This window comes from Macadamia integrifolia, unplaced genomic scaffold (assembly GCF_013358625.1).
Source record: "Macadamia integrifolia cultivar HAES 741 unplaced genomic scaffold, SCU_Mint_v3 scaffold2521, whole genome shotgun sequence".
In the NCBI taxonomy this organism is placed as follows: domain Eukaryota; kingdom Viridiplantae; phylum Streptophyta; class Magnoliopsida; order Proteales; family Proteaceae; genus Macadamia; species Macadamia integrifolia.
In genome coordinates, this window is record NW_024868771.1 from 45,890 (window position 1) to 57,884 (window position 11,995).

The following is an 11,995-nucleotide window of genomic DNA, read 5'->3' on the forward strand; positions in this document are numbered from 1 at the left end:
CTACTTGGTTGGTCAGCACAACGAATCTATATTCACCTTGTTCTTTATAACTTCCCTATTGATGCTCGTCATGTCAATGGCCGACCAGGTGAACAAATTGGTACTCTTCTGGAGGAATTTCACCATCCTAACCTTTTCTTGGTCTTCTAATGATGCGCCGATCATGACTTGTGTAGTGTCATCTCCTTTGAAAAGGCTTACTACGACCGGATCTTTTGCGGGCTCTCCTTGTCCTATTCCGTCCTCTTCCATATAGTCATCTACTTCCACCGTGACCGTCTCCATTGTCTTGTCCTTTCCCTTCAAGGTATTGACATAGCACTTTCTTGAATCTTCTTGGTCTCTCCGACATTCATCCACTCCGTGCTCGGTTGGGAATATCTTCAAGTGGTAAGTGGAAACTATTACCTTGAGGCCATTTAGTCTTGGACGGCCTACTATAGTATTGTATGCTGATGGGGCGTCTACAATAAGAAAATCTGGTTGGGCTCTTCGTTGGTTATTTGGTTGGTACGTACCACAATCGCCTTTATCTTGGTATGCTATGGGGCGCTATGCTCGGCTTTGGTTACTGTGGTGTTGGTTGGATGCCTCATGAAAAATCTATTTAAGTAGCCCTTCTTTATGAGGTCTTCGATCGCATTTTGGAGCTCCCAATAGTGATCGGTAGTATGACTATGGTCCCGATGGTAGTGGTAATATTTTCACCGATCTCTCATCTCTGCGGGCGTTCTCATCGTCTTAGGACTTACCAACTGATCTCTATCGTCTCCACTAATTTGCATAAGGATTTGTGATCTACGTTGGGTGAGTGGTATGTAGTCCTTGTACTCCCTTCGACAATCAGTGTGATCATCAAACCGGGGGCATATATTTGTACTTACCCTTGCGGCCTTTCTCGTCCTCCAGTCCACTTCTTCTATTGTCACCAGCCACAACGGAGCTTTTGTGGTCAGCCATGATCTCCTCAGAATTGATGTACTTGTAAATATTTCCTCGTAACTCGGATAGGGTCTTGGGTGCTATTCTAAAGAGGGAAAACTAAACTTCAATCTCTCATCCTGGATACCATTGTGCAGGGCCAGGAGCTCTACTTTAGGGTCTAAATCCTTGATCTCTAATTTTTCTAGGTTGAACCAATGCACAAAGTGTTAGAGGCTTTCCCCTAGCCACTGCTTCAAGGCCATCCAGTTCGCTAAGGTCTTATGATGCTTTCAGCTATCCATAAATTTTTTTTAAGAATTTCTTGCTAAACTGCTTGAAGATGCGTATTGAACCTGGCCCAAGCCATGTTGTCGCTTGTCCATAGAGGGATGCTGGGAACACGCTCACCTCTGAAACCCCCTTGTACTAGGATAATAGATCAGAAGGCCGTCTTTGTTCTCGTTATATGGCTGAAAGGTAGGCACCTTGAACGATGCTAGGAGCAGTGTTCGCATGATCTCATCGGACAATGGTGTTTCACCAAAACACGCTCATCTCCTTTGGCTCTTCGCCGACGCTTAGGGCATGGTCCACCTTCTCCTACAACTCTTTTAACCTTCAATTTATCTCTGCTTCTAGTAGCTCTAGCTGTCGGTGTGTGGACTTGTGAAGCTTCATCTTAGGCCTGACCTCTGGGGGAGTAATGGAAAATTTACCATGCCTAGGTAGCTTGAACTGCAACGGATTGAACTGCTCTGCCGTTATTCCTTGTGGTGGTGCAGGGTGAAGTCCCGACCAAGGACTTTCTTACGAGTGTACCTCATTCTCCACTATTGGATCCTAGTCAACCTCTTCTCTGATCTCTTAGCGGTTGATTCGTAGTGGTGGATCGAGGTGATGCGTGGCCTTCTTCGAGTATGTTTTAGTTGCCTTCCTTATCTCTACTAGTCAGATACACTCGGATGAATTTTCATCCCGTTCCCATAGACAACACCACTGTTGTTGTAGTTTCCCACTCAGTAAGGACCTACAAACCACATATGGTAAACTAGCCCAAAAGGAGACTCTGAGAGGAGGCTCTGATTCCTAAGTTAGTATTCCAAATTTCCAATGTTAAGAGAAGGAAAACAGGTGGAGCGATGAGTGTTCTAAGTGTCTTACCCTGAATTTTGCTAACTCCCCTTTATATAGTGAGTGATGACTCTACCTATTGGATCACAACTCGTTTTCCTCAATAATGTGGACTCGCAAGCCATTGGTAGACCGATCACTGTCTAAGCTGAGGTGGCCGATCTCATAATTAACCTGACCATGGTTATTCCCAGATCTGGAAACTGCCAACCTAACCATGGTTAGGTTTGTTAACCTTGGATGAGTTTGGAAATGGTTATGAGTGTTGTTATCTCATGACCGAGTAGTGGATCCAGATAACACTTGGACGAGGGAGATGAATCTTGGGACGAGACACATGGTTGATGGAGATGAGCATTCTCTAAAGGAGCTAACAAAGGTCCTTGGTATCAAGTCGGCATGTTTAGGACGACCATACCTAGTTAGGTTGAGTATGGAATGCCAGTCCCTAGTCAGTATAAGACAATTGTACTTTGGGTGGGTTAAGGCTTGGCTGAATGTCGTTGGATCCAGTGCCTAAGTGATCGAGGGTAGAAGTACCGGCCACAACTATTATTGCCCAGTCGTATAATGGTAAATCATGTGGAGTTTGGGAATTGGGTTTTGTAACCAAGTTGCACGGGGGGAGATCCTGTTACTCTAATACGTAATTATATAGTTTTGTGTAAATATTGTATTTAATGCTTAGAAAATTTATATACCTAAATGTTGTGTCATCTGTCATTTTGATCACCAGCAGTGAGGTTGAATCCCGGGTTTGGGCCAAAGTTTTATTTATTGAACTCTTTTTTTTTTTTTTTTGCTTAAGGTCAACAAGGAATGAATTAATTATGAAGAAATAGAAAGGCCGAAGTCATACAAGGAGCCATTAAAATATACAGTATAGAGACCATACTCAACCCCCTACTCCACCTTCGGCATTGCCATCAGCAGAGGAGGGAGCCAAGATATAGGCACAAAATTAGGTAAGTCAAAATCTCAGTTTACCCGTTGCATCCCACTCTATGTCATTTAAAACAAAATTTGGCTGAATATCCCAAACCATAGAGAACCTTTGAGTCACTACATGTTTGGCCAAGCCATTTGCAACTGAATTAATTTCTTTGAAACAGTGTCTAACTTTCCATTGAATACCATCCAAGTATCTCCTGAGGAGAAGCCACTTTTGACGAAGGCACCATGGAATCTTTCTTCTATCTCGAACTTAAAAAACATTATTTATCCTTTAAATAGAAAAAGTAGTAAATTCTCACAGAAACAAGGGAATTGGAATATAATCATATGTTCAAACACGGCTAAACTAAAAGCTTTTGTCCAGGCCACTCTGTTCTCATTTATCCAATGACAGACTTCAACTAGCCCTGGCACAAAGCCCAACAACTGAAAAGCAATATGGTTTCTATTCCAACTAATGTATCATAATGGCATGCCATGATAGCATGATTCACTTTTATCCGAGTATGCATTTCAACGGCATATACTTTAACTTTCCGTAAAACATGGCAATAATAGACTTGAAATGGGAATGGTTGACTATCACATAAGGCTGGTGGTTTGGTGAGGTTTCCATGGATGAGTTTTACAGCTCCAATTGTGACATTCTCATAAGATCCTTCGACACTCTCAGTGCCAAATATGCGTAAACGGTTCCCTAATTTTTTGACAATAAAATCAATGAGATCCTCACCGTGAGTTGAACAGAAGCACTGATTTTCTAGAATGGAGCATTTCTCACATATTTTGAGGGTGTCTTGAATATACTCATCCATGTTTGATTCATCTACTACGCCAAAAAGCTTCTTCAATTCCTCGATTTGAGCAAAGGAAAATGGAATTTTTAATGCCAGAGATCGTGGGATGAAGGACTTAAATGACATTGGATCCCTTAGATCAGGGACAGGCATGAGACCTCTCTCTTTCACTATTGACTCCCAGAAATATGGCAATCCCCCTTGGCTGGCAACCGAAAGGGGTGTTTCATTTGGAAGTGAATATTTTAGTTTGTTAGAAATCCATTTAGCTATTGGTCGCAGGATTCTATTGTTTGTTGTCTTCTTCACCAACACATTTGTAGAACAAGCAACATTAGCCTGCTTACAAAATGAAGGTAGGTGGAATGTCAATTCATTTTCTTCCATAAGTTTCATAAACATTGCCATTTGATGGGGGCTTAATGGAGAAGTCTTTGCAACTAACCAATGTGGAGGGTGTGGAAGACCAATATGCTCTTCCCAATACAATGACAAGGAATTTTCAGCTTTAGAACTCTGCAATATCATGGGGGAATAAATAAGGACCAAATAAGAAAGATAAAATAGGAACAAGCAATTACCATAATGAAATGAATGAATAAACAAAAAACATCAATTTTCTTACTCTAAAGTGTGATACTATTATCAGATGTCCAAGCAACAGAATGAGATGCATCATGGTGGAAGTGAAACAGAGAATAAAATGATTTAGGTTTATGCCTTTGCTAGTAGGAGTTGGGTTTGTTGCATGGTCAGATGGAGGATTGTTTGAATTTATACAGATGAAAAACTCAACTTTTGTAGTGCCACCAAATAAAAAATAATAAGGTAGTTTTGTCAGTCCCTTATTGGCTTAATATATTATGTAACTTCCCAATTTCTCAGGGAAAAAGTAAAAATATCTCTTTTACGACAATTGTAAAATCAAACTTCCAATTTCCCTTTAGCCCCCAAATTTGTAATACCCAAATCACCATTTATTTATGGGTCATTCTCTTAAACCTGAATTTCTTGTTTTCTATTCTTATCAGGCTACTTCTGCATGTAAAGCTCAACCATCATTGTGAAAGAAAAGCTTCAAGAAATTTAGTCATTAATTGTTTACATAACCAAAAATTGTGAACCCAACCCTTAGTATTGTCCACCTCTACAATGGCAAGAGCTCCCTACACTTAAAAAAATAAAAAAATAAAAAAAAATAAAAGGGGAGGTAATTTGATGCAGGTATTGCTAAGGATTTAAAGTACTTCTCTCCCCCCACCCCACCCCACCCCCAAAAAAACACCCTAATCGCAATCTAATTTTTACTAACCTCATTTTTTCAATCACTTTTCAAAAAATCAAGGTAAATTTAATTTGACCTTTTATTTTTTTATTTATTTATTATTATTATTATTTTTTTTTTTGTGTGTGGGTGGGGGGAGTGTAGAATGCTTTATTGGGTAATAGGGTCTTATACAACTGAACGGATTTTTTTTCCCACATGGAAAACCATTGGTCTTGCACTTATTTTGGATAACCTTTTTAATAAAATTTTCTGGCAGGTAGGCCTCACAATACACAAAGAAAATCTAATCAATTCTATCAAAAATATAGAATGTCAGTAATGGCCTTACCCTTCCCCAAGGAATCTCAACTCTTTGTCCAACTTTAACTCTGTTAAAATTCACATTTTTATTTCAACCAAAGGATCCCCCATGCACCAAAGAAATAATATTTACTTTTCAAAAGAGTTGCCAAGAAGGTAAGAGATAGCAACCAAATTAAATTCACTTTTATAATCACACCCACTAAAATAATAATATATGACATAAGACAATCTTAGGGAAGTCAATCGACTTGTTCCTGTTGGTCTGACCAATCTCCTTAGCACATATTAAGTGTGCAAATTGTTTACAGTTGTTGCACCGGTGCAGTGCGCATCGGGTGACTGGGAGCCCCTTGGGGTGTGTGTGAAAATACTCTCAGTTGTCTGATACTCACCGCACCTCACCGCTCGCTGTAGAGGATGTGGACTTCATATTAAAGAAAAAAAAACAAAGCAAGCAAAAGCCTAACACAAACTACCATACAGTAAGTAGGGGACTTCCCAAAAAGGTTATGGATCAGTTAGTTTGTTTGACATTCCTAACTTACCAAAATTTGGATATTAGGAATTTTCTGAAATAAAAACACATTAATCAAAAAGTTGGTCCTAAAGTTTCATCAAATTAAGAAGATATTTTTTATGTACAAGCTAAGTCATACATTTATTAGGTCAGAATAACCTCCCATGTGGTTGAACCTAGGGAAAATTTTGAAGCTGCCGCTCTGGGAAACAATTTGGAGACTTTGGGGTCAGAATGCATGACCATAAAAGGAAAAACTTGAGTGGAGCGAAAACTCATAAATTTAATCATGGCAATAATTTCTAAGAGCAATATAGGCATTGAAAAGATAACTCATATATTATTCAATGAAATATGGGCATTAGATAAATTAAAATATGTCACTTTCAGCGACAAGAAATTTTATGTTTTTGAAGATTTTTGGAAAAAAATTTTAACTGTTAGACTCTAGAGGGTATCAATAGACTGGTACGAGTTTTTCCGTATAAAAGACTGATGTGGCAATTCAACCATACGGCCGGATATTTAGAAAACTGTCTAGAGCTGGCCAATTGTCAAATTTTATTATCAGTTCAAGCATATTTCATAGTATCTCTGGCTCTCCATTTATTTTTTTAAAAAAAAAAATTTGCATTTTACACTAGACATTCAAAGATTTATTTTGCCTCTTAGCAAAGTCCATTTTGGCTAATACTTGAATTATGAGCAAGGGATCTTGGGTAATACTTGTCCAAAAGATTTCAGGTCTATCCAATTTGCCACATGATAGATACTTCTAATTAACTGTCTTAATATTGCATTGTAGAACAAATATTTTTCCAAAGTTTTATAAAAAAGCATGAAGAAAAAAATTATTTTTCTCCTTCTGATCTCTTTTACTAAAGAGCAACCCAATGCACGAAGCTCCCGCTAATGCAGGGTCTGAGAGGGGCAAGTTGTACGCAGCCTTACCCCCTGATTCGCAGAAGAGGCTATTTCCAGATTTTGAACCTGTGACTAATATGTTGCAATAGTCCCTTCTGATCTCTTTTCTATGCCAAATACTTCAACTAATGTTATCATTGTTACATAATGACACCCAAAATTCAAAATGAAAAGAAATTTTCAGAAAATAAAAATAGCCATGACCCATATATTGGATAATTCCTACATAGGACATATTGGACTTAAAACATCTTTGGACTGATATAAAGAGATCTAAATGGACATTTTTAAATAAAGAGATAAGTAAAATAATTAACTTACCTTGTACCATTGCTCACATGTGTTGTTGCATATGTTGCATCTGGCATCCTTCAGAATGGTACCCAAGAAACTATGAAGCCTTCACCTCAAGTTGCCTCTAATCACCTAGGACCACATTTCCTTGGCCGATTGCGTTTATGAGAAGTCATGTTTGTTTAGATTACTAGTGAAAATACTTTCAAAAGTAGGAAGAGCTTAATTGCAATTTCAAAAGTTGAAAGAGCCTAATTATAACTTCAAAAGTTGGAAGGGTCTGATTGAAGTTTTCAAAAGTTTGAGGCGTTTGGTTGAAAATTCAAAAACTGGAAAAACTTTGATGAAATTTTAAAAAAGTGGAGACAAAGAGGCAAAGCTTCGCATCATAACTTGAGATGTGAGCATGCCCACCCCTCGGATTTGACGCGCATTTGGTAAAGAAAAAGAGAATTTCCCCCACATTTGATTCAAATAAATATAATATAAATAAAATAAAAAATAAAAATCCAATAATGGCACAAACAAAGTTAATAAATTAATTTTTAAATTGGTTAAACTCCTTACATACTGTTCAAAAGTGTTGAGATATATTGGAAATATGCCATTTTCACAGATTTTTGTAGTTACGCAAAGAATTACCATGTCTTTGAAATATGCCGAGACGGGTGGAAAACTCTCAATTTCACCCAAAATTCCTCATAGGCTGCTCAAAAGTGTTGAGACAGGTCGAAAAGACATTTCCACATATTTCCACAGTTGCACTAAAGTGCCGATGTCTTTCAAAAATGCTGAGATGAGTTGGAAAGTCCTTATTTCTCCCAGAATTACTTATACGCTGCTAAAACATGTTGAGACATATCGGAAAGATGTTGTTCCCACAGATTTTGTAGTTGCGCAAAATAATACCGATGTCTTTGAAATATGCCAAAATGGGTTGGAAAATCCTGATTTTAGCATTTATCATGAGTCAATTAGAATAATTAAAGTTTGTCACAAGGATGTCATTATCGCATGGGCTTGATCAGAAGTGTGTGAGGGTAACGGCCAGGGTTTGGGATCCTCGGCCCTCTTTTGGGCATGCCTACGGGCCCCTCACCGCATCATCCCTTCTCAGAGACACGTGGGGTCTATTTCACAGAGGCTCACGCTTGAGCATATATGCTTTTCCCTTAGGGTTTGATTCTAAGAAAGAATATTAATGGTGATTGATAAATATTGGGAATTGAGAAACATAAGATTTGGAGTTTCCACCTATATTTAGGGACTAGGACCCAATGGATGGGCCCGATCCATATGAAAAGGGCCTGAATATAGGTTTGGTCTAGACTCCAGAAAAGAGAGTAAGTGTTAGGTTATGGAATTGCGAAATGTTAGGCATCCATTCTACCCATTTAGACTAGTCTTTCTACTAAGTACTTAATGAATATTCTCCCCTAATTAATCCTATACTGCATGTGTGGCTAAATTATTGTTACACTATTATATACACTACAACATGTGAAATAAAAATCTACATTGAGCCTACTATGTTGAGGAATTATACCTCTACTCGAACCCCTGTTTCGGTCGAGAGGTGTGGCCCCTGTTGTAGAGGACACAATTCTTGGTCAGTGTCCCCTTTTTTTTTTTTGCTAAAGGTTAGAATTGTATTAATGAAAAGAAAAATGAAGAAAATACATCGAGGAACCACTTAGTAATGAAGGACCCCCACCTTCGGCATTGCCATCAGCAGGGATCCAAAACTATCTGCAGAATCTAAATCTAGGCTTAGATAATGCATGAAACATAATTTCTTCATTTACATGAGATGGGAACGCCTCCACGATTCCTGAATCTCCAATTTTTTGCAGCATTATTGGCAAGATAATCTGCCACTAGGTTAGCTTCCCTATAGCAGTGAGTTATTGAAGAAACTGAGGAGAGATAATGTGGCAAAGCTAATCAGTCTTGAAGAGCAAACCAATGAATAGATTTGGAGAGAACAACTATAACAACTGCTACAGAGTTAGATTCTACCCACAAGTTTGCCACTTCCTGAGACATTGCATAGCGAACACCATCTAGTAGACTTCTGAAATCTGCAAAGTAATTTGTCTAAATTCCCAGATAATGTTTGAATGAAAATACCACCTTTCCCTAGTAATCTCGAAGAACTTCTCCTGCCCCTGCTCTCCCAGGATTCCCCTTGGAGCTACCATCCACATTTAGCTTCATCTAGTATCTCATACGTTTACACCAGTAAACTTTCAGAATTTAATTGGCATTGATAGGAATAGCTTGAATGCCCAACTTCCTGCAACATATCAAATCTGAAGAAGTCTGAACTATACCCTTTAGGTTGAGGCTAGCCTCCCTTAGGTTCCTAAGAATATTTGCAAAAATCAGATTTGGGGTCCTGCCTTTACCATCATGTCTTTTTTGGTTTCTTTCTCTCCAAATAGAATCAGCAACCAGCACAAGACCAGTTGTCCATGGATCCTTCACAGACAAAATTATTTTCTTCTTCTTCCACCAAGACATCAGCTCAGTTAAAGAGGAGTGGTTTTTCCATTGCAATCCAAAACAGTCAAGGAACTTCTTCCAGATTATCAATGAGACTCTACAACTCAGGAAGATGTGGGCTTGGGATTCAGAGGCCGCTTCACATAATATACACCTTCAGGCTAAAGGGATTCCTTTGCTGCAGATAATATCATTTGTGGTCAGTTTCTCATGAAATAACATCCACCCAAAAGTAGATTGATGAGGAGTTAAGCAATTAATGCAGACAAGAACACACCATGGGACTTTAGGATTCCTTCGGCAAATATCCTTCCAAGTTGATTTCGTACTAAACTCCCCAGAAGTGGGAAGACTCCAAATACACTTACTTCTATTGCCTCTCTTGGAATATTAATCTTAGATGCATAAGAAAAAATATTCCTAAGAAATAAAAAGGACACCTCGGGAAAAACCCAATCATGATTGTGAATAAAATCAGTTACCTTCAACATGGAAGAGCTGACATAATGTGGATCCAGAGAAGACAGCTCTTCAATTGAATTGTCCCCAATCCACCTATTTTTCCAACAACTTTTGGAAGCCCCATTTCCCATAATCCATCTTTCTTTGCTTAAAGTGAAATTCCACATCCTCCTAAGACCAGGCCAAATCAAAGAGGATTTATACCCCTTTTTTAATTCACCATTTTTACTCACAAATCTAGCCTTGATGAGTCTACTTAGGGCTGAATCAGTGTGTTTATGAATCCATACCTATTTACATAGAAGGGCTTTATTTACATCTCTTAACCGCCTTATCCATAGACCTCCTGTACATGGGTGGGCCACGCCATACATGTGCAGACCCAATCAACTGGTGACAGTCACATATCCATGGCATCGTCCATTCATCCCCATTCGTCTCACTCTACCATGGTGCAACCTACATTTTTGTTTCCCCCACATCTCTAGGAAAATATTCTCTGACACAATATTGTCTAGGGTTTTAAGTGTTGATATTGGATCATAGTTAGTAATACGCGTAGTATGTCGTGTTCGAACGTTTAATTGTCGAATCCTTTTTTTTTTTTTTTACCTATAAAACATCATATACAAAAAATACATGTTTATTAAGGGCTGCCAAATTAAACGCATATTTTCTTCGTATTTTATATTATTAATTTAAAAATATTTTTTATTTTAAAAATAAATAAATAATCAAAACCCAAAATCTCTTCCCGATAAAAAATCCAAACCTAGAGAGGGATGTAGGAATACTCATTATATGCTTCTTTACACTAATATTTGTTGTTTTATAGTTGTCCTTAATGGCAACCTGACCACGTGGCAATGATGATGTGGTTGAAAATGATGATATGGTAGCGTTTAGTGTCACCGATGAGAAAACATAGCCACATTGTGTGCATGGAGTGGTTTGATTCATCTATGATAGGTGGTGTGGGTTTCTGGGTCAAAACTGACAAAATTGACCTATTTACACTTGGGAGAATTTTTTGCAATGAAAATGACATTTTTGGAAGACCGTTTCTCTATAAAAAAAAAATATTGTAATTTATCTAGTCCAATGCATTTGATTTCATGGCATTTCGATACCGTATGAAGAAGTTACGATATTTGTGGTAGTCGAGGGCAACTTCGGTATTGAAGATGAATTTTGTAAAAGAAGTGTTCTCCATGTAACGATACAACAAAAATCAGATCTTCTCACAGTTTTAATTTCATCACATTCTGATTCCGTATGAGGAAGATGCGTCATTAGAAATGTCTAGGGAAATTTTGATCATTTTACATTGTTGATTCAGATGATCGAGTCTTCTGAAAAGTTGTAGAGCGTCTAGTCGCGGTTCCAACGCACTTTGTTTCATCTCAATCGGATATTGTATAAAAAAATTACATGTTTTTTCGTGAAGTTGGTCTGAAAATCCGAACAAAAAAATCAACAGACTGCTCTCGGTGTTGGGTGGATTTTCCCTATTTAATTTTCAAATTTCAGGGCGTTTTGTGTAATTTTGAGATTTTAAAGGTCTGAGTTGCTAGGGTCTTTAAGCATTGAAATATATGAAGGTAGGGGGCTTGATTGTAATAAAGAGGAGTATAGAGTTATAGAATAAAGGGCTCAGATGAATCCACGTATGCCTTATTCCCATCCAAAGGCTGCTGAGCTTGGGCACTGAAGTGATAGACCAAATTCGATCGAGAGATCATTCATTGGTTTAGTGCATAAGTTTTGATGCTTTGGCGCTACACCTTATCAAGATATGCCGTGGTGTTTCGCGCGTGCATAGAAAGGTTATAAAGATTCCGATCTTAAGGATCTCATGAGATCTGATTAAAGCAAATCTTGAAGGATTTGGATCCA

At 38.2% G+C, this 11,995-nt stretch overlaps 1 protein-coding gene across 1 annotated transcript; it reads right to left on the reverse strand.

Moving 5' to 3' along the window:
* Nucleotides 1-3,410: 3,410 nt before the first annotated feature.
* Nucleotides 3,411-4,334, reverse strand: LOC122066678 (polygalacturonase-1 non-catalytic subunit beta-like). The gene has a single exon (XM_042630526.1). It carries the CDS (start codon nucleotides 4,332-4,334, stop codon nucleotides 3,411-3,413), a length of 924 nt encoding a protein of 307 aa, XP_042486460.1.
* Between the last annotated feature and the right edge of the window lie 7,661 nt (nucleotides 4,335-11,995).